Here is a 26,460-nt window from a genome sequence, read left to right on the forward strand (position 1 = left end):
CTCAGGTGTCCAGTTTGCTGAGCAGAGAGCAACATGTCTCTGTTGCAGGTGGGTTAGGATTTAGATGGCAGAAGGTCCTGTTCTACGAAGAGCCATCTGGGTCCTTCCAGGACTGCACCAGGGCTGGTGCAAGGGCTCCCTTTGTCTGTCTGGGATGCACCTGTAGTGAAAGAGATGTCCTTTTTCCATTGTCCTGTCTAGACTATGTCCTTACTTGCTTCCCCCTCCCCGATTCCCCATTCCCTTGTAGTCAAAGATGACCTTAAATTTAAAGTTGTAACCCTCCTGCCTTCCAGGCCCCAGTGCAGCCTGTTACATGCCGGCAAGCACTGTCTTCAAGCAACAGACACAGATGGACCTATAGATTTGGATCCCCCTTGTGGCACCTGCATCCCCATGTCCCCCATCAGCATCCTATGTCGCCTAATCTGTTTCCCCAAGTCCTGTGTAGTTAGAGAAGGGTTCGGTGCCGCAGTGGAGAGGTACTGTGAGCAGCCTGTGTTAGGTAGAGGACGTAAAACTGTAGGTGGGAGTGTCTTACTATCTCTGGGCCTCAGCTGCATTATCAAAATGCATAATGGGGACTATGCAAAGGTTTGGTGGAAGGCTGGGTGAGCCAGACAAGGCGGGTGGGGTGAGGAGCCGCTGACCATAAGTACCCATAGGATCCGGCCCACTTCCCGAAACTTCTGGAACCTGCTGTGAGAGTGGTGGCTCAGGGGTGTCCTGCTACGGCCTGGCTGTTGGTCCTAGTCTGCAGTGTCTCCGGGCAGGGTCTCCTAGAGTAGGGTCTCCCTGCACAAGACCCGAGGCCTCTTTGCAAGCCAAAGGCCATGGCGACAGGCACCTGCTGCAGGCCGGGCCCCTGGGCTGATAGCAGGAGACCCCTGATGCAGCCTGGAGGCCTGAGCTGGAGGCTGGGAAGCTGGAGGGGTGAAAGCTGGGAGGGAGTTGGGGGGGTGGTGGCGGGCCTCCAGTCAACAATCAGAGTGGGATGGAGATGGGTCCTGTGTGTTGCCCTGCCGCTGCCCTGGATCCTCCCCGCTGCTCTGCCCCCTCTGCCTTCATCTAAGTCTCCACAGTCTCCCCTTCCTTGTCTGCCTTTCTCCCTCCGACTCCTAGTAAAATATTAAGATTTCAATGTAATAATAAGGAAAACATTAAATATTAAATGTCTCCTTTTTAAATATTAAAACACTGAGCTGTACCCAGCTCCTCAGCCTTAGATCACTTTTTCCCATCCCAAGGTGACACAAGGTGTCACTCTCTAGACACCTCCAACCTTTTGGCTTTTTGACAGAACATCATTGTCTACAAAACTTACAGTCACGCACCCGTGATACTTCAAGCTTAAAATAAAACTTATGGGTGGGTCTTTAATCCCAGCACTCAGGAAGCAGAGGATCTCTGCAAGATCAAGGCCAGCCTTATCTACAGACCTAATTCTCGGACAGCCAGGGACTACACAGAAAAGCCCTGTCTTGAAAAACAAGCAAAAATGCTCACCACAATGGGATTCTTCCGTACACATTGTGTACTTCACTCCGCAACGCGATCCTGGGCTGTGTCAGCAAGTTCCTGCGATGTTATGCTGTGTAACAAATATCCACACAGTAGCACGAAGATATTCATTGTCATGTTCCTGGACAGCTGAGGCTGTCCAATATGGTTTTCATTTTATTTATTTCTGTGTTTGCATCCTAGAGTACAAGCACCACGCCATTTGCAGGAGTTTTCTCCTCTGTAGGCTCTGCAGGGACCCAACTGAGGTCCTCAGGCTTGGAAGCTAACACCTTACCCATGGAGCCCCCTCTCTGGTCTGTTTTATATATGGCTGAGTGAGGTCTTGCTCTGTAGCCCAGGCTGCCCTGGAATTTGCCACCCTTCTGCTTCGGCCTCCCAAGTGCAGGGCCAACAGACATTTGCTAGCCCCACGGAGAAAGGGCCTGTACTTTTCTGTCTTCAAGCAACAAGTGCTAGGCAGTCTTCCAGTCCATCATGACCTGGTATAAGCACAGCCTACTCAAGCATGAAGTCTACAAGGAACTACAAGGACTTGGAACCTAGCAGGGGACACCCTACTGTGTGCAGATCATCCCCCATGACGGGCAGGCAGCTGTTAGTTTCTAGGACTGGGTCAGTCACTCCCGGGTGAAGTGATTTCATGCCAGTATCTGAGCTCTGAGCCTCCAGGGCCTGTGACATCACTGCTCTGTGGCAGGGCTGGGGTGTCCACACTCCAAGACTATAGTTTAGCAAGGGTGGGACACTTCCCCTAAGTTATACAGCGTGAGGAAGTGGGGGCACAGACTTTATCTCCCACAGTTTGTTACCTGCAGGGGAGGTGGCCATTTTGAGAAGGGTCATGGACAAGTCTTGCTAACTTAGGGGAGCTGAGGGAAGGCTTGGCTTCTGGGAGTGCTAGGCAGAGCTGGCTAGCTGCACATCTTGTTGTCTCTACAGGAGGAGCAGGGAGCCTGACTCTGGCCTTGGGTCACAACTTCAGGGAATCATGCTCCCTGCTAGGCTTCCCAACTTAAGAGTGGGCTGATTGTCAGAGGGTTGTGGCCGTAGGGTCCCGTGCTCCATGTGCCAGAGGCTGCACGGCCAGACTAAGGGGGTACACAGGTCTTTTCCTAATTCCCAGCTGTTCTACAGGAGCACAGAGTCCTGCCCTGGCCCCTGCCTGGGCTGCTTCTCTTGTGGCAGACGCTTTAGGGAGGCACCCCAGCCTGAGGAACCTCAGGGCCTAGGCTCCCTGCTAGCCAGTCCTTTTCTCAGGCCCTCCTGGTTCCCCTGGGCAGAGAGAACAGGCAGGGACCAGTGCTAAGGGGACGCCATATGGAGAAAGACCAGGTTCTGGTGGTTCTAGGTGTGGTCTTCTTGCCACAGCCCACCAGGTGAAGCCGGCTGGGCTGCAGGACCAGGTGCCCAGGTTTCTCCCATCCCTGTGCTAGTCCCTGGCTGTGCTGTGCTCTGCCCTGGACCACGGTGTCTGATCAAGGTCTCCACTCGGCTCTGGCTTCTCCAAAGGTCAAAGTTACAGAGCAGGAAGGGAGGGGGAGGCTCACATGGGCAATTTTATTAAAAAACAAAACAAAACAAAACAAAAAACAAGAACAAAAGACCAAAACATCACACAGAAGTTCACCCCATAGAAGGAAGATCCCTGGGGCCCGGCCACCCTCCTTTGCTGCTAAGTGTCCTGCTGCTGCACGAAGGGGTTGGGGATGGCCTCCATGCCGTCCTGCGGGCAGATGAGCACCACTGAGGTGCCACGACATACGACAAGCCCCAGCTGCCGAGTGTCCTCCGTCAGCTTGTACTGGTCATCAGGGTCTGGTGGGATGAGAGGCAAGAGGACTGAGGTGCATATCCATCCATAGGCATGCCACAGCCGGGACCTCAGGGGCCTGAGAGCTCCCACTCACAGCTTCTGGGGACTGACAGATCCAGATGCTCTCAAACACCTGGACCAGCAGAGTCTAAACCACAGAACCATGAAGGTGGCTGAGGGAGGAGCCAGACATCTCCAGCTTCAAGAACGCTAGAGCCCATGCTGACCCCATAAACACCAAGGGGCATCTGCTGAGCAGCAGACGCACTGGAGAGGGTGGGCAACAGGAGGAGCTGGTAAGCAATCAGACATAACTGTCATGAGGGCTGGAGACAGGAAACCTGATGTGTGTGTGTGTGGGGGTCTGCTCAGGGCACTACAGGGTGGGCCTGCTTATACAGAGCTGAGATCCCATGAGCCCTGGAGTCTCTGACACAGGTAGACATTCCTGGCCGAGGACAGTGGCCACCACTCTTGCTGTCCCCGAGGGCTGAGGACAAAGCCAGATACCTGAGGAGAGTGAGCTGGAAGTCTCAAGTCGGGGGCTCTCCTGGCAAGCACGCCAGTCCTCTGGTGTTCCAACACTGCACCCTAAGTCACCATCCGCTGTAATCTGACCCCACAGGCCCCCAGCACCATCCTACAACAACCTCAGCCGGCTTACCTCTCATGTACTCCATGGTCCCATCCAGCACCAGGTTGAGCAGTGGGTCAAAGCCCTTCAGGATACCGCTGGCTTGAGGAACATGGGCGAGACATGGAGAATGTCAGTCCACCCCACAACACATATAGAACCTGGTATGGGGGCTTCAGGAACAGTTGCCACCACAGAACTCATGAGTAAGTAAGTGTGGTGGTGGCCTTGTCACTGTGACTCCAACCCTCTTCTTTCCAGTATGGAAGGGGGCTATAGATAGTGTCAATAAAACTTTATAGTCACCCATCCATGCAATCCAAAACAGTCTCTCTCCTCCTCCTCCTTCTTCTTCTTCCTCTCTCTCTCTCTCCCCCACCCCCTCAGGGTCTCATGTGCCCATGCTGGTCTCTGACTCACTAGGCAGCCTGATCCTCCTGTCTTACCCCTAGTGTTGGAATGCCAGGCTTATACAACCACGCCAGGTTTACATGGGATTGGGAATAGAACTCAGGGCTTCATGCCATGCTAAACCAGCAATCTACCCACAGACATACAGCCCCACCCGTGGTCGATTCTTGGAGACAGGTCTTGTTACATAACTTAAACTGGCCTGGAACTTTCAATCCTTTTATTGGGAAACCTTCCGGGTTCCTGCTGTGTCCAGGTGCTTAAAACAGGGCTTCCTATCGCCTCCTTCCACCTCCTCGTGGGTCCTGGCCCCTTCCTTCAGGATCCATCCATACTGGTCTGGGTGCTAATCTCACTTGGCTCCTTTCCTGGGGCTCTGTTTCCCCACCCACAACAGGGGCATACCTTTCAATGGTACACAACAGCCCAAGCCATTATTGGAACGCCTGTGCTAGGTGACTTCCCTTGCTTGCTGTGACCTCAGCCAAGCTCTGTGTCAGGGAGCCCTGCGGTAGGCACTCACCTTCCCGACCACCCTGGAACTTCACTCTAATGGTTTTATCGATGTACTTAGAGAGGTCCAAGATGCTTTCTTTCTTCTTTTTCTCTTTGTCCTGATGGGAGGTGGGGCGCTGAGGAGAGAGGTCCAGCCTCCCCACATCCCTGTTGCCTGGGCATGGCACCCAGGGACTCCTTTTCACCTCAGGCCCCCAGAACCCTGCGTGCATCCTCACCTCCAGTGTCCGCCAAATTGAATGCTATGCCCGAGTCTGCATTTCTGTCTGCATGCCCACGTCCTCATCTGCATCCCTGGATCCCCCATCTGCACTGTTTCCTGTACGCACCCCTGTCTGCCTGGTCTGCTACCCCCACGTCCCGCGTCTGCATCCTCGTGTGGGTCGTCTGTTTTCCATGTCACCTGGTCTGTACCCATAGCCTCCGTCTGCAGTCCCACGTGGCTCCCATCCTTCAGCACCCTGTCTCCCTACTCTCGGGCGTCCGTCACTCTCCTTTCAGTCTTTGTGCTATCGATTCCACAGCCCCTCGATCCCGCGGCCCTGCTTTCCGCGGTCTAGACATGCTCACCGCCATCTTGTCGCCGCGCGTCGCTCTGCGCAGGCGCCGCCCCGCCCCTTTCTAACGCGGAGGCCTTCGCGCACGCGCAGCCTCGGCACAGGCGCGTCGCGGCGTCCCGAAGGCGTTGCCAGGAAACCTTCCGCCTAGAGCTGCGAGGGGACCGGCGGACATGGCGGCGGCGCGGCTGACCGCAGCCCTGCTGCTACTCGCGGCCCAGGTGAGCGCCACGGCCGATCGGCCCGGCCCCGCCACTCCTGACCGTGCCCTTGACCTTGTGGTCCACTCGCTCATTGCCACCGCAGACTTCTGGCGGGGCTTGGCCCGCCCTGCGCCCCGGGGCCCCAACCGCCGCCGCCGCTGTCCCTGCCAGCCTCAGTTTCCCCTTCTGCAGAATGGGGCGAGTCCCCGCGCTCTATCCCCGGGGCGTCCAGCGCGGCCCCCGAGGTGCGTGCAGCCCGGCACGCCGGCTTCTGCTCTGTGACCTTGGGGGGAAGGGGGTCCCCATCTCAGGGTCGGTGCAGAACGCTGGGGACGAGCTTCTGCTGGGACGCCTCAGGTGTGCGCAGGGTGCGCCCTGGCAGGAGGCTGGCTTCTGGTGTGCTTTGCTTTCTGAGAGAGGTGGCATGCTGGTCTCGAACTTGGGGTAGTCCAGGCTAGCCTTGAACTCACTATGTAACCCATGTTGGCTTCACACTCACTCTGCAGTCCAGGCTGCCCTCCAACTTGCTCCGCAGCTCAGGCTGGCCTCCAGCTCGCTCTGCAGTCCAGGCTGGGCTCTGACTTGCCATGTTGCCCTGGCTGTCCCTGAGCACCCGGTGAGGCTTGGCTAGCCTGGAACTCAAAGCTAAACACCGGCCTGGTTATCTCACGCGCCCCATCGAAACTCCTGGCTTAGTAGAGTCCTTTCTTGTTTTGTTTTTGTGGCTCCAGCCTCCAGTCCCAGTGGATCCTGGAGTGCTGCATCCTTGGGTCTCAGGCCGGTTTGAAGGGTGGCCGGTGCGTCCTGCTACTGTGTACGATCTTGTCTTGTGGAACAAGAGCTCAGGTCATTTTAAAAAATACTTTTTCTTTTCCTTTTTGAGATTACAGACTTTTGTGACAGGGTCTCCCTGTATGGCCCAGGCTGGCGGTGGGCTTGCAGCTCTGCCTCAGCCTCCCGGGTGCTGGCACAACTGGCTGGCATGTGCCTCCTTGATTGGCTAAGCATTAAGGCATTCCTCACACATGTGGTTCCTGGGCTCTCCACCATGTGGCCAACATCTCTCTTTGGCTGCTTTTATCCCCACATCCTGTTCTTGGCTGGGCATGAGCTTTTGAAAGTGTGTCAGGGCTTGCTGCATCTGGCCAGTGGGCCAGGGCTCTCTCTACATCATATTTAGCAGGCCACTGTCCTTCTCTGGAAACTGCCCTCTTTGTGCAGGTGCTGTCCACCAAGGCTATTCTGGTTTCTCCTTGTCTTTTTTTTCTTTTCTCTTTTGATGGAGGAACTCCCCCGGCTATGCCATCTCTTCTGGCTGGACCTGCCCTGAGGCCAGTCCATGTCTTTTTTTTGTGGGTCTCTTTTATTGCTGGTCTGATGGAGGTCTTTCAGGGACAGTGACAGTGACAGGTTCTGAAGGATGAATAGGAGTTTGCTGAGGACGGGAAAGGAAAGAAGCTGTGGGCATCAGGTGCTAACCCAAGGTGTAAGAGATGGTGTTTTCCTGGGATGAGCTGACTTCAGTGTGCATGTGGGGCCTGTTCCTGCAGCTGGGAGTGCTTGCTCTTGGGGAAGCTGTTTCCACAGAACGATGAGACTTCAGTTCTTACTCAGGGCTAGAGGCTTTGGGAGGAAAGGGTGGGCCTGGCTGGACAGTGAGCCTGTGTGCTGGGAGAATTACTGGGCGGGTGATGGGTGTTGCCTGGACTTTATCCTGCATGGGTGTAGATGCACCTACTTTCCCATATCTGGTGGGGAGCAGGCAGGGTGCCATTCTTGGCTGGGTTGCAGCCTGGTCCTGGTGCCCAAGAGTAAAGCTAACTGAGTGAGAACTGGCATGGTGGCAGTCCAGGACCCCAGGGCTTTTTGTGATCCTGACTTAAAGACTTGATCCCATGCTGTTCCTGCTGGCCCGGTTTCCTACCCCTTTGAGGTGGTACTGGGGGCTGTGTCTATGTGAGGATGCTGTCGGGGCTTCTGGTCTCCAGGTCTTCCAGGTGTGACCAGGACACAGTGCCTTAGAACTGGTTCTTGGAAGAGCCTGACCTGTTAAGAGTGTCATTGTGCTGTCCCCTTGGTGACGGAGTAGAAAGGCTGCCGTGTGTGTGGTGGGGTGGGGTGGGTGACCGTGAATGTGCCTTTGTGTGGTCAATGATCACTGTGAAGAGAGGCAGTTCTACTCGTTTCCGTTTTACACAAAAGCCACTTTTCACAGAGAGCCCATCCTGGGTCCACACAGCACTGCTGTGCTCTGACAAGGGAAGCTCTCTGCTCTGCAGGCCCCTGTCACCACTGCTCCACTGCTGGGGGGCGGGGGGGGGGAACCATGGTCACAGGACTGAACTTATTTGTGTGCCGCAAAAACTTTATAAACACAAAAGGCAGGCAAGTTTGAGATGTGGACTGTGGCCCCCAAATCCCTCATGAAAGGAACTTTGTGGGAGGGGCACATGGCTGGTGGGTGTCTAGGGCCACACGGAGGTGCTTGGGGGTGTCCTGAAGTGCTTGGGGGTGGGTTCTGATTTTTCCCAGAGTGGAAGGAGGTTCGGGAGGAGGCTGGAGTGGGAGTGTAGCTTTGAGACCAACTGCTCTGAGCCCTGTGGTCTCAGTTGTCCTCTGCCCCTGCCCTCCCCTGAACTGGTGATGGCTTCAGCTCAGGGCCTTCCTGGGCACACACAGCTGCCTGGAGAGGCAGACAGGGGTAATATCTTGGGGACAGTTGGTGTCAGGGGCTCAGCTCTCTCTGGAGAGGAGTAGGGTCAGCGCTAGGTCCCTGAAGGGGACGCTTAAAAATGAGGTTCCTAGCTGCTTGCACTGTGTGTGGTCAGCATCTCCAGTGAGGACTGGGGCAACCTGGGCCTTCCTCATGCTGCCATGTTGAGATCAGGGCCTCCTGCAGTGTTTCAGGCTGAGTGGGAATCCCAACCCCCAAAAGCTGGCAAGCCAGGTCTGTGCAAGAAACCCAAGCATTCTGGTGGGGACCCTGACATCTGCTAGCTGCAGGTTGGTGTCCATCAATGTCTTGGGCCAGTGATCTTGTGCTCCCTGCCTGTTTGTAAAGCGGGTCCTCCGGTGACACCCAGTCTCTCCCTGAGGAGTTTGCAGCCAGGAGGAGTGAGCTCTGAGGGTCCTGGTTTCGAGTGACTTCTGGGGAGATGTAAACAAAATCTGTTTGCCCCAGATAAGTCACCCACATAACGGAAATGACTCCACCCAGGTCAGGCTCAGGAGAACGGTGAGCTTATGGGATGTCTTTATAGGAACACAGGTCCTGGAGGTGCATCGCTAGGGCTCCTCACTGGCTGGGCAAGGCCTTACTGAGTTTAGGAGAGTAATGGTAGAGTCCTGAGCCTTAGCTACCTCCAGCCCCTGCCAGTCTTCCCTCCTCTGGGTCATGTCCTGAGCCTTGGCCTGATGTAGATATGGTTGTTTTCTCTGGTGAGTGGTGGCCATGGGGCCACTGTGCCACAGCAATAGTGAGCTCTCCTCAGGACTCACTTGGCTCGGTTACTCTGTGACTAGCCAGGCTGACAGCCGTCATGATGTAGAACACAGCTGTGTAGAAGGTATCTCGACAGGCACAGCCATCCCAGGCACTCATCAGCACCGCAGAGGAGTTATCAGGGCTTTAACTTGTGGGTAGGATGTTTACCTAGCATGGCTGAAGCCCTGGCCTCATCCCTGCCATCACAGAACCAGGCACACACCTGTCATCCTAGTACTCGGGAGGTGGATGTGACAAGATCAGCTCAGGGTCATCCTCAGCTACAGAGTCAGGTGCCAGCCTGGGCTACATGAGACCCTGCCAACAATAGCAGTTACATTCCTGCTGTGGACTGTCATCTTCCCAGCCCAAAGCCTTTGCCCAGGCTCTCCACACCACCTGTGAGCTGTGACGTAAGCAGTCGGTTACAGCTGCAGCAGGGGTTACACCAACACGTCCCCCTGGCGTGTGGGTCCCTCACCCAGCAGCCTACACAGCGACTTGGCCAGCTTGCAGCCTGATCTCTGGCTTCTGCAGCCAGTTTGTGGGTCTTCAGCATCAGGGACCTGCTGTGCTATGACACTTTATGGCCTGTTTTACAAACCTGTGGGACTCTGTAAGACTCTCAAGGATTAGCATTATGTAATGAAAGTACAATTTTAAAATCATTTTGTGTTTGAGTCTGTGTGTATTTGTATGCATATGCTACAATGAGCAAGGATGTCAGATGACAATGTGTGGGGGTCTCCTACCCCATGAACTCCAGTCCTCAGGTGACCTTGAGGCCCTGTACTGAGAACCATTTTGTAGAGGCTGGACAGTAAGTACCTATTAGTTTTAAGTGGTTCTCGAGGATACCAGAAAGAGCTCGCTGCCCAGGTCCAGGTCCAAGCTCAGGCCTGTGGTGGCACTCCCCTCGGCAGGGACAGGCTGGGGCAGCAGCATGGAGGGACACATGCCTCTCTGCTTTCTTCATTCTGGTTACTGCTGCTGTGGGGCTGAGCTCTGCCCACTCAGGCCCCATGGTGGAACTCCTTAGGTAGACCAGGCTGGTCTCTTCCTGAGTGCAGGCATTAAGCCACCATGCCTACCTCCTTACTCTGCATTGAGGGTGGATCTGGGGTTGTCAGTCACCCCTTCCTAGCCCCCTGCTTCTCCGATGTCTGATTGCCTTGGAGCCTGGGAAGCCCTAATTAGCATCGGTCTAGCTCACTCTCTCCCAGCTGGTACAGCTAGCCTGCACCTCCATATCTGCCTCCCTCGCCCCAGCTCCTGCCACATCAGGGTTACAAGACGGCACTAGGCTCCTGGGCAGACAGCTGAGCCTCGGCAGAGTCTGGATATTTCTGTAGAAGCCACACAGCTGACTCCAGCCCGTTCTAACCCCCATCCCATGTGCTGCTCTTACCGGCTGCATGTGTTCCTCACTTCTGCTCTAGGATCCCTGTCTCCACTGTAGCTCAGAGAGCTGCTCTGGCTCCCTTCAGGCCCTGTAAAGCCCCAGTAGCAAGCCACGGGGGGGGGGGGCAGGGAGGCCCACACAGTCTTACAGATGCTGGCCTCAGGAGCCCAGGGAAGTTGACAGGACTCAGCCAGTGAAGGGCTGCAGCACACCTCTGTGAAGCGCTGGTCCTCCACAGCAGGCTCTGGGAACTAGCCATGGCCCTGCCGCTCGCTCCAGAGCCGGGCTGTGACTCGCTGCTGCCTCTGGGTATGGGTCTGGCAGCATTGGCTGTCCCAAATGCTGGGCCCTGGTCAGAAGGGCGGTGCAAGGGACAGTAGTGAGGGAGCTCCCCCTTCTTTGAGACAAGGTCTCTACAGCCCAGGCTGGCCTCAAACTCATAGCAATTCCTTTGCCTCAGCTTCCAGAGTGCAGGGATGACTGGCCTGTGTCACCGTGCCTTGCTCAGGAAGGCACCTTTGTCTGTGTCTGGCATCCTCACCAAGACCAGGCATCCATGTTGCCTCTGACACCTGAAGTCCTTACTGCTGTCTTGTCGTTCCAGGCGGCCTGTGAGTTTGGCGTGCTGCGAGTGGTGTCCCAAATCAGTAGGACTCGGAGCAGGGACTACTGCATCCTCTACAACCCACAGTGGGCCCACTTGCCACATGACCTCAGCAAAGTGGTAAGTGTCACACTAGGCCACACTGCCACTCACCTGGGAGTCCTTGGGTGGGCCCTCTGTCCCTCTGGGCCTGAGTTCTCATGTGCAGGAGGAGCAGCTGGCTGAGGGCTGTGGGGAGGCAGGTCTGCTGGGGACCCTAGTCAGACAAGGCTTGTCACGACTACTGGTCTGTGACAGATAGACCAGGTCAGAGGGCACCTCAGGAGTGACAGCCTAGGGCAGGACTGTTCATCTCACCCCTCTGAGTCTCCCATGGCTGCCTGTCCCCCTGTCTGTTCCCAGGGAGGTGCCTGTCCTCTGAGTGAGCCTCTCCACCCTTCCCATCCACGTTTAATGGTGTGCATGAGTTCTGTGTACTTTGTGTGAGTGCTCACAGTGGGGCAGCATGCCTTTTTAGCCTTGAGTGATACACATGCCACTGTGACCTTTACTGAGGCCTGGGACACTTGCTAGGCATTTGAAGGACACGCAGTGCAGGGAGGGGAGGGCTTTGTGAGTCCTGGGTGCACCTGTTGTAGCCTGGTATGTTGTGTCCCCTCACACGTGTCACCTCACAGGATCCTCGGCAGTCCTTAGGCCTCCAATGCAGCTGGGGACAGCAGCCTGCTGTCTTGGTGTCGGGACTGATAGGGACAGTTAGCATGGGCTGCTCCAGGGCTTTTCTGGGGACTTGGAGGCCCTGACCCCGTGCCCTCCGCAGTCTCTCCTGAAGCTTCGAGACTTGAGCACCACCCAGCTCTGTTCCTACCTTGATGTCCCTGCAGAAGACTTCACCAACCAAATCGCACTGGTGGCCCGGGGCAACTGTACCTTCTATGAGAAAGTGCGGCTGGCCCAGGGCAGTGGGGCTCACGGGCTGCTGATAGTCAGCAAGGAGAAGCTGGTAGGGTGCTCGGGTCTCCCTCCGCTTACCTCTGGGGTGGTGGGAAAGCATTGGGGAGCCCTGGCTCCCACATGGTGAGAGACGCTGTAATGACAGGTGGAGGCACAGGTCTATGCAGTCATGGCCCCAGAGCTGGGGTTGATAAGTCGCTGGGGCTAGAGACCTGTAGAGTGGCCCCTTGCAGGGCCAGTGCTGGGGAGCCCTGGGGTTGGTGCCTTGCCCAGCCAGCCTGAACCCCGGCCTTCCTGCCCTTCTGCACGCCAGGGTGTGGTGCCTGAAGGAGGATTGGAGTTGTCCAGCCAGGGGGCTTGGGTGACCCTAAACTCCTGTCCACTTCAGGTCCCTCCAGGAGGCAACAAGACACAGTATGAGGAGATAAGCATCCCTGTGGCCCTGCTGAGCCACAGGGACCTTCGAGACATCTTCAGGGTAGGCGGCAGGGCGGGGCTGGGTGGACAGGGCTTAGGATCTGGGTTCTGGGTGCAGGTCCTAGCAGTTGACTCAAGGTTGGATCGTGAGGGTTCTGGGTAGGTCCTGGATGAAGCTGGGGCACAGTGATGCCCACCCTCTGAGCCCACTCTCCTCTCGGGGACAGCGCTTTGGCCGTGAGGTAATGGTGGCAATGTATGCTCCAAGCGAGCCGGTGATGGACTACAACATGGTCATCATCTTTGTCATGGCCGTGGGCACCGTCGCCATCGGTGGCTACTGGGCTGGCAGCCATGATGTGAAGAAGTGAGTACAGCTGACTCCAGGCACCATGGGAGGGGCCGAGCCCTGGAAGCCATGGCCCTGGGTGACCCCGATGTTTTCCAAGAAGGTACATGAAGCATAAGCGAGACGATGGTCCTGAGAAACAGGAGGATGAGGCGGTGGACGTGACTCCAGTCATGATCTGCGTGTTTGTTGTCATGTGCTGCTTCATGCTTGTGCTTCTCTACTACTTCTATGACCGCCTGGGTATGCCACCCACCCGCGGGCCCCGCCCACCCACCCAGGGCCCCGCCCACCCACTCGCGGGGCCCCGCCCAAGGACCGAGGGGCCATAGCTGCTTCCTTGATTTCTTACCCTTCCTGCCCCTCGCTGTTCCTGCGTCCTGCCTGCCTGGCCCCGCAGTCTACGTGATCATTGGAATCTTCTGCCTGGCCTCCTCCACTGGTCTCTACAGCTGTCTGGCACCCTGTGTGCGCAAGCTGCCCTTCTGCACATGCAGGTGAGGCCCAGGCCTGACCAGGCCCTCTCCTCCCTTCTCCTGCAGTCTCTTACCCTCCTGGCGTATTCAGAGATCCAGGAGGTGCTTACTAAGTGCTGGTCGTGGGTTGGGTAGGCTTTGGGGCTCCAGTCGCCTGTGCACTGTATACCCCTTCCTGTCTAACTGAGCCACAGGGTATGACACGGGGGTCCCGGAGAGTGAGGCCAAGGATGGTAGGCTGGGAAGGGAGTGGCGACATCATAGGCCTCCAAGGCTCTACCTGCCCCTGGATGGCACTGCTTCAGAGCCACCTGCGGCTAGGTGAGGCCAGCAGCCACAGGGTAGTGGCCCTTAGGGTTGCTCTCCTAGAGCCAGAGGGACATGCCACATAGTCAGGGCTCCTACTCAGGGCTGAGAGGGAACAGCAGGCACAAGCCAGCATGCGATCGAGGCTCAGGGTGGTGTTGAAGTGAGGGAAGAGGGACGCTGACGGGTGGTCCCCTCCAGGGTCCCCGACAACAACCTGCCGTACTTCCACAAGCGCCCACAGGCCCGCATGCTGCTGCTGGCACTCTTCTGTGTCACTGTCTCCGTGGTGTGGGGTATCTTCCGAAATGAGGACCAGTAAGTGTTGCTTTGTCCCTGTCGGCTTCTCACTGCTGTCCTCGGGTGCCCCCGCTGCCCAGCGAGGCCTTGGGCTTCCCATCTTTAGGGCTACACACCACGGCTGCCGCCTGCCCGTGTCCCATTTCATTTAGGCCTGGCCAAGAGCCCACACCCCGATAGGAATCTAGATAAGGGTTCTGTCCATCCTTTGCCCAGCTCCTGGGCAGGGCAAGGGGACATGCTGGCTCAGAGCCACTATTTGTCACTCACATCTTGGCGTGGGCTCAGGCAGCACCTGATGCCCAGGTGCCACTTGCCGTCCGCCCCGTGGCGATAGAAGCTCCATTTTCTCCTGCACTGAATTCCCACGGGGCTCTGATGCATACACATCCCCCTTGAAGGCAGAGGCCTGGCGCCATGGCCCCAAGGACAGCCTGCCTGTCCCCACCTGGCTCCTGGTCGTCACGGACACTGGCTGGCACAGCCCGAGCACTCCTGGCTTCCGTGCTGCTTGGCGTGCTAATAGATGTGCTGGGGGGAGGAGTGGGGCAGAGCCAAGCTCCCTGCTGTCCCCACATGTCCTACTGCTGCCTGCTGTGCAGTCAGACAGGGGAGTCGTGCCCCCACAGAAGCTTGCCTCTGCCCTTCACACTGGGCTGCAAGGCCCTGGGCAGGCCCAACTCCTAAATTCCACAGTTGTATGTTCTGGGCATGTTGAGGTGTGACAGGAACCATCACGCCAGCTTGTTCCCCACATGGAGCCCCACTCCACATCTGCTTGAAGCCATGCTGTGGTCCATGCTGCTGGCCTGCCTCTGCGGTGCTCCTGCTTCTGGGGTCTGAGGCCCTGTGTGGGCGGGGGGGGGGGGGGGTGTGGAGCATGTAGCTTGGTGGCAGGTCCCTGGTGGCTGCTTGGTGTAGGATGAGGCAGGGATAGAGCTCAGAGTCATTGAGTGAGCATTCTCCTCCCAGGTGGGCATGGGTCCTGCAAGACACCCTGGGCATTGCCTTCTGCCTGTACATGCTGAAGACCATCCGCCTGCCTACCTTCAAGGTGAGGACTGCCAGTAGGCAGGGCAGGCACAGCCCTGGTGGAGGTCTGAGGAGCTGGGAGCACATGGGTCGGGGTTGTTGGGGTCACTCAGGTGCTGGCTCCCGCAGGCCTGCACGCTACTGCTGCTGGTGCTCTTCATCTACGACATCTTCTTCGTCTTCATCACCCCCTTCCTGACCAAGGTAGGTCCCCTCTGCCCTCCCAGCTGCCTGCCCCCCTCCCACTCCCTGGCTGACAGCCTGTCTTGTGCAGAGCGGCAACAGCATCATGGTGGAGGTGGCCACCGGGCCCTCGAACTCATCCACCCATGAGAAGGTAGGCCAGCCCACCACAGGGGCTGTGAGCTGTGGCCCCAGCAGGGTGGGTGGGCGCGGGCGTCCAGGCTGAGCCCTGCTCTCCCCACAGCTGCCCATGGTGCTGAAGGTTCCCAGGCTGAACACCTCACCACTCTCCCTGTGTGACCGGCCCTTCTCCCTCCTGGGCTTTGGAGACATCTTGGTGCCAGGTGTGGGCTGAGCGCGCGGGGCGGGTGAGCAGGTGGGCTGTGGGGCATGATGACGCCCATTCAGGGACTTCAGGCAGGGTCTGGTGGCAGAATGGCCTCCTGGGTAGTGCATGACTGTATGGCCACACCTGCCAGGTCCCCCATGCTTCATAGGTGATGTGTGTGCCCATTGTCACCATCCACATGGCAGGGCCCCTCCAGGTCCTGACATCCCTGTGGGACACTGGTTACTGGCACAGCCAGGGACCATGCTGAAGTGTGGGCCTGGTCCTACTGTCCTGTCTCAGTGTGGTCGCCCATAGCTATGCCACTGGTGTGGTGACTCTGCATCCTCCCCACAGGGCTGCTGGTGGCCTACTGTCACAGGTTTGATATCCAGGTGCAGTCCTCCAGAATTTACTTTGTGGCCTGTACCATTGGTAGGTGGTCCACTCTTCTCTGTCGCACTCTTCTCTGCCTTTTGTCTGTCACCTTCTGGTCCCCAAGACCCTAGTTCTACTTGTCCTAGGCTGATTTTAAGTGTCACCTAGTGGGGCTGGGCTTGAGTAGTTGAGTGTCTGGCCCAAGTGCTTCCTATACAGGCGTCTAGGGCCACCCACTGTCCTCGCTGACCTGCACAGCCCTGGGTATGAGGTTTCTGGTCCTTCTGCCTCAGCTACCACGGTTCTGGGATCCCGGCTTGTGGCTAGTGCTCTCCCCAATGACTGTCCTTGCTCCCCTCTGTGGTGGCGCCCTGACCAAGCATTGCTCCCCCCAGGTGCACTTCGGCTGACACTCTCTCTGTCCCTGCAGCCTATGGCCTGGGCCTCCTGGTGACCTTCGTGGCTCTTGTCCTCATGCAGCGTGGCCAGCCTGCACTACTCTACCTGGTCCCTTGCACACTGCTGACCAGCTGCACCGTGGCTCTGTGGCGCCGGGAGCTGGGCGCCTTCTGGACGGGCAGCGGTTTTGCGGTGAATACCAGTTTGCTATGACTGCGGCGATAGCCCCCTAAGGCCACCAGGTCAAGTTGAGTCCAGCCTCCTTGTGCTCCCACTGAGCCCCTGGCCTGGGTCCCTCGCTTCTGGAAGGTCATGCTTTGGGCTTTTTGGTTCCCTGTGGGGAACTCTCTGATGTGACCTAAGGCTTTGAACACACTCCTGCCGCATTGCCGAGCCCCCCCCCCAAACCCCCCCTCACTGCCCTGTAGCAGCCGAAGAGGATGGAAGGTACGTTGGAGGGCTGTGAGAGGATGGGGAGTGCCCACCACAGACAGTGGGTGCCACGTGGCTCCCCAAGATGAGCCTTTCTTCTTGGGTGCGTCTTTCAGGGGGCTCTGTGCTCTGGTACTTCCTTGGTGTTACAGAGGCAGCTGCTGGGATAGGCAGGGATCTGCCCAGGGCCAGCCTGTGCTCACGGACTGCTTGGACTTGAGGGTTACTGCTCCCCACAGGATTTCACTGATGAGTGGGATTGCTCGGAGGAGCACTGGGGAGGCATGAGACGGAGAGCACTTGCTGCCCTGGGTGCTGAGTGGTGTTGGGCCTGGATGAAGCTGCATAGCCCTGGGTGGCGCCGGGTGGTGGGGGCTGGGCGTTTCTGGCTCTGGGTGGTTGCTGCATGCCTCCTGCTCTAAGTGTCCTGCATCTGTGTGGGTTCTGCCCCGTTGGGGTCTGCTCTGACTGGTCCCAACTGGTCCTGCTCTCATAGCCCCCTCCTCTCTCCAGAAGGATGCACCTCAGACCCCGTGGGCCGCAACCCAGGCACCTGTGCCTCCGAAGGCTGTGGGTTCCTCCCTCTCCGAGCAGCCTCCAAGTGAAGAGCTAGCCAAGAGCCCCCTGTCCACTGAGGAGGCCGGAGCCGCAAACCCTGCCAAGGATCCTGACAACCCTGTGGCCAGTCCCCTCAGCCCCTCAAATGGGGATGAGGCTCAGCCTATCCCTGTGGTGAAGCCGGAGACTTCGGCCTAGGAAGAAGAGGGGCGAGAGCTGGGCCCTCGCCGCCTTCCACGCCACACAGATGCTGACCACCTGGGACCTGCAGGGGACAGAGACAGCTGCCACCCACCAGGGTGACAGACCTGCTCCGTGTCCCCCCTAACATGGTGCTCAGGCCTCTGAGGCCTCAAGTAGATTCTCCCCGCAGCTGCACCCCGCGCCCAGCTCTGCTTTGCACCAGGCCGTGAGCTTCATCTGCTGCCCACTCCATGCAAGGCCGCTGCCCACGGTGCTCGGCCGATGCTCGCCCTGCAGATGCTCCTACGGCCACGCCTCCCTCCACAGGGCTGGGCTCTGGGGCCAGAGCAACCCCAACAAGCAGGTTCCTATGTTGGGAGCAGCCTCGAGGGGCCTGTCTGTGGGCACTCTGCCCGCGGGGCCCAAACCCCTTCAGGAGAGTCCACGCCAAGATGGAGTTGAGAATGCGGGCCACTGCTCTAAGCCAGTAAACGGCTCCAGCTCCAGGTCCTGCGCTGTGCAGCATGGTGGGAGCTGGCCACGTGTGGATGGGTCCACGTCCCCAGCAAGTCCATCAGCTCAGACGTGCAAGTCTTCCAGGCCACTGCCCTCTGCCCCAGCAGTGGCTTCTGGACTGGCATCTGTCCTCTACCTCACCAACCAGGCTCTGGACTCCATGACAGATCTGCCTGCAGGGAGCCCAGCACACATGCTGCATGTCACCGAGGCAGAGGCCACAGTCCCCACACGCTGGGATAGAACTCGGGAGCCACAGCCACCCACACTTGCATGGAAAAGGGTGTCTGCTGCAGGGTGACAAGCAGGGACAGCTGGGTGGTCCTCCTAGAGCTCTGGGGATGGGGGCAGGGGACATCCCCTAGGCACCCTGTCTAACCAGAATGGATAGGCAGAGGAGCGCTGGGGCCCAGCCACCTGCTTCTGCCATTGGACTTGACAAGCCATTTTGTACTGGGTGTCCAAGCAGTCCTTCCCCCTCTGGGGTGGTCGGAGGTGCTCTGCAAGGTCCCGTCCGAGGGCCCTGGCTTTAGGTTGTCAGGGGATTAAAACAGCTTTTCATACTCACAGTGGCCTCCTGTCCTGTGAGGGGGTGGGAGTCCTGGTCTGGCCTGGACACCTGAGGGCTTAACTGTCAGTTCCCCAGTGCCCTGGAGTCCCACTGAGGCCTGAGGTGTGCCATCCCTGACTGGCTGGTCCTTGCTGGCCTCACCGCTCATGCACTCCTTTCCTGTGCAGGAAGGGACTCTTAGCTCTGTGGGGACCAGAGATGTGTGTGGTCCCCAAGCCACTGCTGAGCTGCCTTGCAGCCGGGCTAGCGGCACACATAGAGGTAGGCACATCTCTGAGTTCTCTGCCGGTGTACTCTATAGGGCAGGTTCCAAGCCAGATGGGGGGTGGGGGCTATGTAAAAAACCCTATTTTCAAAAAGGAAAAAGTGGTGACACCCCTTTAACCCCAGCACACAGGAGACAGAGGCAGGTGGATCTCTGAATTAAGTCCAGCCTGGTCTACAGATCGAGTTCCAGGACAGCCAGGGCTACACCCAGGGACCCTGTCTCAAAAAAAAAAAAAAAAAAAAAAAAAAGGCAAAACAAAGCAAAAGAAGGACACAGGCCTAGGGACTGCAATAAGAAGTTCCTGCTCTTCCTGAGTGCCCTCATTGGGTCCCAGCACCAGTGTTAGTGGCTCCTAACGGCCACAATGGCGTGTAGCCATCCTCAACCCTGGAGGACCTGCATCCTGCACACACCTACGCACAGGCTCCCACACACAGGACAAATCTTTCCTTTCCTCTCCTCCCCTCCCCCCCTCCCCTCCCCTTTTCTTTTCTTTTCTTTTCTTCTCTTCTCTTCTCTTCTCTTCTCTTCTCTTCTCTTCTCTTCTCTTCTCTTCTCTTCTCTTCTCTTCTTTTCTTTTCTTTTCTTTTCTTTTCTTTTCTTGGCTTTTCAAGACATAGTTTCTCTGTGTAGCCCTAGCCATCCTAGAACTCACTCTGTAGACCAGGCTAGCCTTTCACTCAGTGAGATCCACCCGCCTCTGTCTCCTGAGTGCTGGGACTAAAGGCGTGCATCATCACTGCCTACCTGTCTTGTTTTTGAGGCAGAGTTATGTAGCCAGGGCTGACTACCAGTCCCCTGTTCTCCACAACCTGGTGCTGGGATAGCAGCTGTGTGTTACCATATCCACCTGTTCGGTACTGGCCATGGAAGCCAGGGCTGTGTGCTTGGGAGAGAACACTTGACCCAATAAAGCCCAGCTCAACCTCTCAAACTCCGCTGAGACCCAGTCACCCCTATACCAGCCATGGGCTCCATGGGTCCAGCTATGAGCCTCATGTCCCAAGCCCCAAACTTAAACTTGGCTGGGGTTTTGTTGTTTAATTTTGTTTTGTTTTAAAGATTTTTATTTATATCAGGGTGTAGTGCTGCACGCCTTTACTCCCAGCACTCGTGAGGCAGAGGCAGGAGGATTTCTGAGTTCGAGGCCAGCCTGGTCTACAGAGTGAGTTCCAGGACAGCCAGGCTACACAGAGAAACCCTGTCTCAAAAAAAAAAAAAGTGTTTGCACATGACCAACTTCACAATAGCCCCTCTCTGCCCAATCTGTGACTCTGTGATCCCATTTCACCGTGGACTCACCCATCCATCCATCCGTCCACTCACCCACTCATTTATGAGTCCACTCAAGCATCTATCCATCCCTACTCACCCCTCCCCTTGTGAGCACCTGTGCCTCAGACACGCCTCCAGGACTGCAGAGGTATCCGGGGAACCACCTCTATCCCAGGTGGCTCAGAGTCTGGTGAGATAGAATGAGACCCAGGTCTGGAGACTTGACCCCCACACAGGAGGAGACGACCCCTACATGGGGGGTCTCGATCTAAATGGAGAGGCTGCTGTTAGGGCAAGCTGCCTGGAGGAGATGGTCATTAGAGTCATTTAAGGGACCCAGGAGGTGTCTTTAAAGGCTGGGTGGACCCCAGCTAGACAGGGATGGGGGTCTGCAGCCTTGAGCGGAGCAGGACGTGGGGGATTTGTTCCTACTGGCAGGGTCTAGTGGGCTCTAAGAAGTCCAGGGCATCAGGGTCTAGAGTGAGGATGGAAGTATCAAGGTGGCACCATGTGTCCCTGTGAACTGAGCTGACACCTCCCTGCAGATCATAGCCTTGGATATGATGGGGGTCTCTGGAGGGTTCCGCCTGGCACAACTCAGCTCCCATGCCATGGGTTCATCATAAGCCTTCCCCTGTGCACACAGCTGGACCTCTGCAGGCAGCAGGTGACATGAGTGCAGTATTTGAGGCAGGGGCTTAGCTGGGGGGGGTGTCAAGTGAAGAGGAGGCCAGAGGACACCACCCAGGTGAGGCTTCAGGAATGCCCCTGCTTCAGTCCTGTCCATGGCTCCTTATGGCTGTAGACATTCTCTCCAAATAAACAAGAAGGCAGAAACATATTCCACCAATCGGTGTAGGAAATAGCCCTGGACGGGGGAGACGCTCAATGGTCACCGTCAGTCCAAAGAGCAGAGTTCACATCCCAGGCCCGGTGCCAAAGCTGGGTGGACATGGCTGCCCTCCTATAATTCCAGCCTGGAAGGGAATCCCAGAGCAAACAGACCAGAGATAGATGGGTGGAGAGGTGGAGACACAGCTCAGGGTTGAGTGTCTTGCTGCTCTTGCAGAGGACCTGAGTTCAGTTCCCAGCACCCATGTTGGTAAGCTCACAACTGCATATAGCCCCAACTTTAGGGGAATTAGATACCTCTGGCCCACTGTGGGTGTTGACAGACACATAAACACACACACACACAGCTCAATCCTGTTACCTAAAGAGGACCCTGGAATCCTCTGGCTTTGTCCTGTTTCACCTCCTCCTGCCTCAGTTGCCAGCAGAATAGCCCTTATGTGAAGCCCAGGCAGCCCACCCAGCTCATCAGGGATCCACCGTGGTGGGCAGACCCCGACTTGATCCCAGGTTCCCTCTCTACAGGTGTGGACACTGCCCACTGCCACCCCAACCCTGGCTCCAGTCAATGGGGCAGGTCCCTGACCTCAAGACAAGGTGGTTTGGGGTGTGTGGCCACTTGAGAGGGTGGTAACCAGCCCAGGTTACTCCTACCTGTGGGAAGCCCCGCCTTTCCCTCCAGGCACAGCTCAGCTCTGGCTCCCCGGTGTCCCTGAAGCTCTGTGAAGCTCTGCTCCGCTGGAAGGCTGGAAATCGGTGAGCCGGGGATCCCCTCAGGGCTCAAATTTCCCTTGGGAAGACAGAGTATGCAGTTCGCAAAACTCTGGGGTGTGAGGGTGCACTGTCGGGGAATCAGACTGAGTGAAGGTCTGGAAGGCTCGGGTATCCTGGGAGCTGCCCCTGGGGCAGAGTGGGAACAGCCAGGGCTGAGTAAACGGAGGAGAACAGGTGTCTCAGTTGGGGTGTACAGATATGGCTCAGTAGAGGATCGGGGATCCTGCCCACCCAAACTTTCCCCATCCCCGCGTCAGTTTTCCAATCTCTTCCCCTACAATAGATAATTACTAGGTGTCTCAGAGGCTTCCCAGTGGGTTCGGGGAAACCCGAGACCTTCCGGTCAATGGGGGACTGGATGTAGCGCGCCTTTAATCCCAGCACTCTGGAGGCAGAGGCAGGAAGATCTCTGAGTTTCAGGCCAGCCTGAGTGACAGAGTGAGTTCTTGTCTCGAGAGTAGAGGGCCAGTGTGTGTGTTTGAGAAGGGTCGGGGCATTCAAGGTTATGGTCACAGGATGTGACATTAAGGGGGTCCTATGTGCCCTCAGAAGGGGCTCTCGTGTGTATTTTTGGTTTGTTTGTTTGTTTGTTTGTTTTTTGATGTGTAATGGGACTGTACATGGACAGTGGCCGTTTGGGGTCAGTGGTTTACACTGTACCTGCTCAGAACTCACTAGTGGCACCCATGGGTGAGTCCTGATAAAGGCTGTGTTCTCTCTCCGGTCCCCAGTGGCTGGACACTCACCTCCATCTGTGCTCATGACTGACTCCAAGGAAGGGTGGCCGAGAGGACTTGGGCCAGGTGTTTGATAGGTGCTGGTCACCTCCTTGTGCTCTCCACGTGCCACAAGCCACCCCAGCTGGAGCCTGCCCTCCTGCCCCGTCCTGTGGCTCAGACTGGCTGTGTTGTGCATCTGTGGTCAGGGATAGCAGGGCACAGTCGTGTGGGTCTCTAGTGGCTGTGTGTCATGGCATGGTGGTGAAGTGTGATTGTGTCAAGGCTGGAGAGAGGCAGTGTTCCTGGTCTCCCTTAGTGTCCCCACTGAGCTGAGCACAGGATATACATGTCCTACATGTCCTAGTGTGGTGACGCAAGGAGGACACTCTTGTGTCTCCAGCCATAGCATGGAAATTTGCTGGGTGCTGGGGGTGGGGGCAGGGGGAGGGGCTAGTGTGCATTTTCCAATGACGGGAAGTACTTGGGGCTACTGGGTTTCATCTACGTCTGACCCACTTGTTCCTCTCAGGAGCCAGAGCAGGGGACTCTGGTGTCCATCACTATGATTCTGAGGCCAGGTAGGGCTGCTGTGACTGTTAGTGTAGGGGAGGAGGACAGAGAGAGAGAGAGAGAGAGAGAGAGAGAGAGAGAGAGAGAGACATATACATAGAGATACAGAGAGACATCAAGACAGATAGGGATAGATAGACATACAGACAGACAAAAATAGAGACAATAAGGCATAGAGAGATACAGAGACACATAGGGACAGGGAGACAGATAGAGCGGACATGGGGTGACAGTCATCGAGTCCCCGGTATGGTATGTTTAGGCCCCTCGTGAGCACATTCCCTGAGCTGTGAGCGTCTTCCATTTCTGAGTCTCTAGCTTTGACACAGCCTTCTCCCCCCGCCCCAAACCGTGTTTCTCAGCTGCCTGTGTCTCCCACGCCATCATTGGCTTCTCTTTCTTCCCAGCACATTGTAGTCCTGACAGGACTCCAGAGGTCACATCAATGGTTTTCTTCCAAACATCTCTTCCCTTGTAAGGCTAACAAAAAACGGCAGAGACAAAAAGAGAGATAGAAAAGGAGCGAGCTTACTGAGTTTCTTTTACACTTGCTGAGTGATTTACTTCATGATTGGGGCCAGGATGGGACTGGTGGGGGTGGAGGAGCTGAGGAGAAAGGATGGGGCAGAATGGGAGTACTGGTGGCCTGGCTTGTCACCCAGCCACTCAAGGAGCTCAGGGGGAGAGGAACTGGGTGTTCAAGGCCCACCTGGGCTAGTGTGAGTTTATCTCAAAGTAAAAATTTAAAACAGGGCACGAAGTGTGTGCAAAGAACCTGCCTAGAATCCCCCAATGAGGGACCTGGAGCATGAATTAGGCCAGACTTCCACAGCTGCCAGGCCCCACAGACTGCAACAGCGTTAGGACACTGGAGTGCTGGGGTGGCTGCCTGATGGCTCTCACTCCTAGCAGCATCTGATGTCTTAGTGACTAAGTTACTGCCTTCTATCTCGTCTCGGGCTACTTGCCTGGCACTTGCTCTACTCTATGCAGACCTGACACTGACAATGGTGAGGGTGGTGTGGAGCACAAGCTGGCCAGAAATATGGCTGGAAACATAAGTCATCGTGCGTGCTGAGTTCACGGGCACCACTCTGCTCACAGCCCTCCAGCTTCACGCATCCGAGGAAGCCCCGATTCACTCCTAAGCCCCGGTCACCGATACAGTTAGGTGAAGAAAAGTTCAAGCAGCTGTCCTGGCTCAGAGGTTCAGGCTGGAATGACTGGGATGATCTTGTCGATGAATAGCATGCCGCCTTGCTGTCCCTAGCTGAAGTGACAACTCAGACATGAGCCCAGGCTGGCCTCCTGTGGCTGGCTGAGGATGACCATTCATTTAGCCATAGCCTCTCTGACTTCCAAGTGCTGGGAAGACAGGTGTGTGCCATCCCATGGTTTGTGCGGTGCTGGGAATATCAATAGGGGGCTGGAGAGATGCTCTTCCAGAGGTCCTGAGTTCAATTCCCAGCAACCACATGGTGGCTCACAACCATCAGTAATGAGACCTGACAGCCTCTTCTGGTGTGTCTGAAGACAGTGATGGTGTATTCACATACACAAAATAAATAAGAATCTTTAAAAAAACAAAACAAAACCAAAAAAACTTAACTCTAATTAGCTGTGGTCTGGACCTCAGAGAGGAACCTTCTCGAAGCTTTTTGTGGCCATTTTTGGACTGTCGGAGAGCAGATTCCCTCAGCTCCTGATTTGTGGGTCAGTGTGTCTGGGATGTTCCCACATCTCTCTCAAGCAGCCGATACTTTAGCCCTTCTGGGGCTTTGTTAACCTGTGCCAGGGACACTCTGGCTCAAGGTTACCTCTGAAAGGTAATGGCGTCGTATTTCTTCATTTCTACCAATTGGCTATCTTCCTGCCCACTCTGTGTCTCATTTGCTGCCACCTCCGGTCCCCAGAAAGCAATGAGACTAAAAACCCATTCTAGGAATTGTTTTTGTCGCCTGAGATTATCAGCTTGGAGAATCTTCCAGAACCTTCTCTCTGGCCCTGATCTCTGAAGTCTAAATATCCACTTGTCAGAGAAGAACTGTCTCCAAGGGACCAGATACACAAAGTGACATTCTGGCCATAGGCAGGAGGGTGTTGGTGGCCCTCGGCTCTGTCAAATCCACTTACGTTATGTGTACATGTATGTCCGTAAGCATGTGTGCAGGTCAGGGGACAGCTCTGGATACTTGGCCATCTCCTGGGGATGGAGCCCTAGTTGTCAGGCAACATTTTTCTCCTGAGCTGTCTGTCTGACCCCAATATCTGCTTATGTTAAAGGCAAGGCCTCATTCTAACTAAGTCAGCCTGCACTTGACTGACAGTAATCCTCCTGCCTTTGTCTCCCAAGTGTTGAGATGACAGATGTGGCCACCATGTCTCTCTACCTTCAACTCTGTGTGTGTATAACATGTGTGTCCAGGCACTGGTACTCGTGTGTGGAGGCCGGGGGTTGACCTCAAGTGTTTTCTTCAGTTGCTCGACGCCTTATTTTGTTATAAAAAGTCGAGTATCTATTTTGGGGATGGGGAGGGTTGTGCCTGTGGAGGCCACAGCAGATGTTGGGCCTTGGAGTGTGGGAGTCACTGGCAGCCATAAGCTGCCTAACTTGGATGCACAAAAACTAAAGAAAGTTCTTTGCCAGAACAGCCATCGTGGGGGGTGGAGGAAAGGGGAGGGCTGGAGGGGTGGCTCAGCGGTTAGAGCACTGTCTGCTCTTCCAGAGGTCTTGAGTTCAATTCCAAGCAATACACACTTGGTTCATGACTGTCTGCAGTGGGATCTGATGCCCTCTTCTGGTAGGCAGGTGTACAGCAGACAGAGCACTCGCTTATGTTAAATAATACTTGACTCCTGTCTCCCACCCCTTTGACTTTGGTTTTTAAGACTGGGATCCCTCACCCTGGTGGGAGCTTGGCGCACACCTTTAATCCCAGCAGTCTGGAGGCAGAGGCAGGTGGATCCCTGAGTTTGAGGCCAGCCTGGTCTACAGATCGAGTTCTAAAGACAATCAAGGGCGTCGCAGAGAAACCCTGTCTCAACAACAAAAGCCACTTTATGCCAAGTGTGGTAGGTTACACCTTTGCTCACTGAAGTCCAGAGACTGAGGCAGGGGAAGCACAAACTCCAGACTGCTTTAGGCTACACACCTACTGTCTGCAAAATAAAGAAAGAAAGAACAAAAAATAAAAAAAACCTCCAAGTTGAACCAGACCCTTCTCTGCTCCATTCCCAGTGGGGGCGGGGCTGTTCCCTCTCAACCTCAGGGAGGCACCAAACCCCCAGCTTGCAGGCCTTGGCTCTGGGCCCCTCCTCCCTCCTCCAAGCTGGCAGTGCAGCTTCATTCTGCTGCCTCATTCTGGGGATGTCTTGGTGAAAGAGAGACCCTGAGGGACCAGGGTGGCTCCCTCCTCAGAGTCATCAGCCCAGGGCCATGAGATGACATAATCTTAGACTCTGGGGACTCGGG

At 56.3% G+C, this 26,460-nt stretch overlaps 2 protein-coding genes across 15 annotated transcripts; one reads left to right on the plus strand and one right to left on the minus strand.

The window, feature by feature from the left end:
• Positions 1 to 3,062: 3,062 nt before the first annotated feature.
• Lsm7 (LSM7 homolog, U6 small nuclear RNA and mRNA degradation associated) lies at positions 3,063 to 5,549 on the minus strand. Of its 2 annotated transcripts, none has more exons than XM_021174775.3 (4): positions 5,469 to 5,549; positions 4,906 to 4,996; positions 4,002 to 4,073; positions 3,063 to 3,339 (listed from the first exon to the last, which is right to left on the minus strand). In XM_021174775.3, exons 1-4 carry the CDS (start codon positions 5,472 to 5,474, stop codon positions 3,197 to 3,199), a joined length of 312 nt encoding a protein of 103 aa, XP_021030434.1. In that variant the 5' UTR covers positions 5,475 to 5,549; the 3' UTR covers positions 3,063 to 3,196. The 2 variants fall into 2 exon arrangements, with proteins under 2 accessions (XP_021030434.1, XP_029338155.1); XM_029482295.2 differs by having other exon boundaries at positions 5,313 to 5,488.
• A 32-nt stretch (positions 5,550 to 5,581) lies between these two features.
• On the plus strand, positions 5,582 to 18,528 carry Sppl2b (signal peptide peptidase like 2B). 13 transcript variants are annotated; one of them, XM_021174855.3, is made up of 15 exons: positions 5,582 to 5,676; positions 11,149 to 11,268; positions 11,969 to 12,151; positions 12,491 to 12,580; positions 12,747 to 12,886; positions 12,969 to 13,111; positions 13,269 to 13,365; positions 13,852 to 13,968; positions 14,923 to 15,004; positions 15,112 to 15,186; positions 15,257 to 15,319; positions 15,410 to 15,509; positions 15,851 to 15,928; positions 16,302 to 16,462; positions 17,216 to 18,528. In XM_021174855.3, exons 1-15 carry the CDS (start codon positions 5,629 to 5,631, stop codon positions 17,456 to 17,458), a joined length of 1,740 nt encoding a protein of 579 aa, XP_021030514.1. In that variant the 5' UTR covers positions 5,582 to 5,628; the 3' UTR covers positions 17,459 to 18,528. The 13 variants fall into 13 exon arrangements, with proteins under 13 accessions (XP_021030514.1, XP_021030516.1, XP_029338737.1 ...); XM_021174857.3 differs by having other exon boundaries at positions 17,219 to 18,528; XM_029482877.2 differs by having other exon boundaries at positions 16,352 to 16,462.
• Positions 18,529 to 26,460: the final 7,932 nt, after the last annotated feature.

Source organism: Mus caroli, unplaced genomic scaffold, assembly GCF_978045245.1.
Source record: "Mus caroli unplaced genomic scaffold, Mus_caroli_1 scaffold_9, whole genome shotgun sequence".
Lineage (NCBI taxonomy): Eukaryota > Metazoa > Chordata > Mammalia > Rodentia > Muridae > Mus > Mus caroli.

Coding starts and splice junctions, on each gene's coding strand:
- Sppl2b (XM_021174855.3), top strand. CDS start 5,629: ATGGCGGCGGCGCGGCTGACCGCAGCCCTGCTGCTACTCGCGGCCCAG. Junction 13,366..13,851: donor CTGCCCTTCTGCACATGCAG/GTGAGGCCCAGG, acceptor GGTCCCCTCCAG/GGTCCCCGACAACAACCTGC. Junction 15,005..15,111: donor TCCGCCTGCCTACCTTCAAG/GTGAGGACTGCC, acceptor TGGCTCCCGCAG/GCCTGCACGCTACTGCTGCT.
- Lsm7 (XM_029482295.2), bottom strand. CDS start 5,348: ATGGGAGCCACGTGGGACTGCAGACGGAGGCTATGG. Junction 4,074..4,905: donor GTTCCAGGGTGGTCGGGAAG/GTGAGTGCCTAC, acceptor ATGTTCCTCAAG/CCAGCGGTATCCTGAAGGGC. Junction 3,340..4,001: donor GACCATGGAGTACATGAGAG/GTAAGCCGGCTG, acceptor TCATCCCACCAG/ACCCTGATGACCAGTACAAG.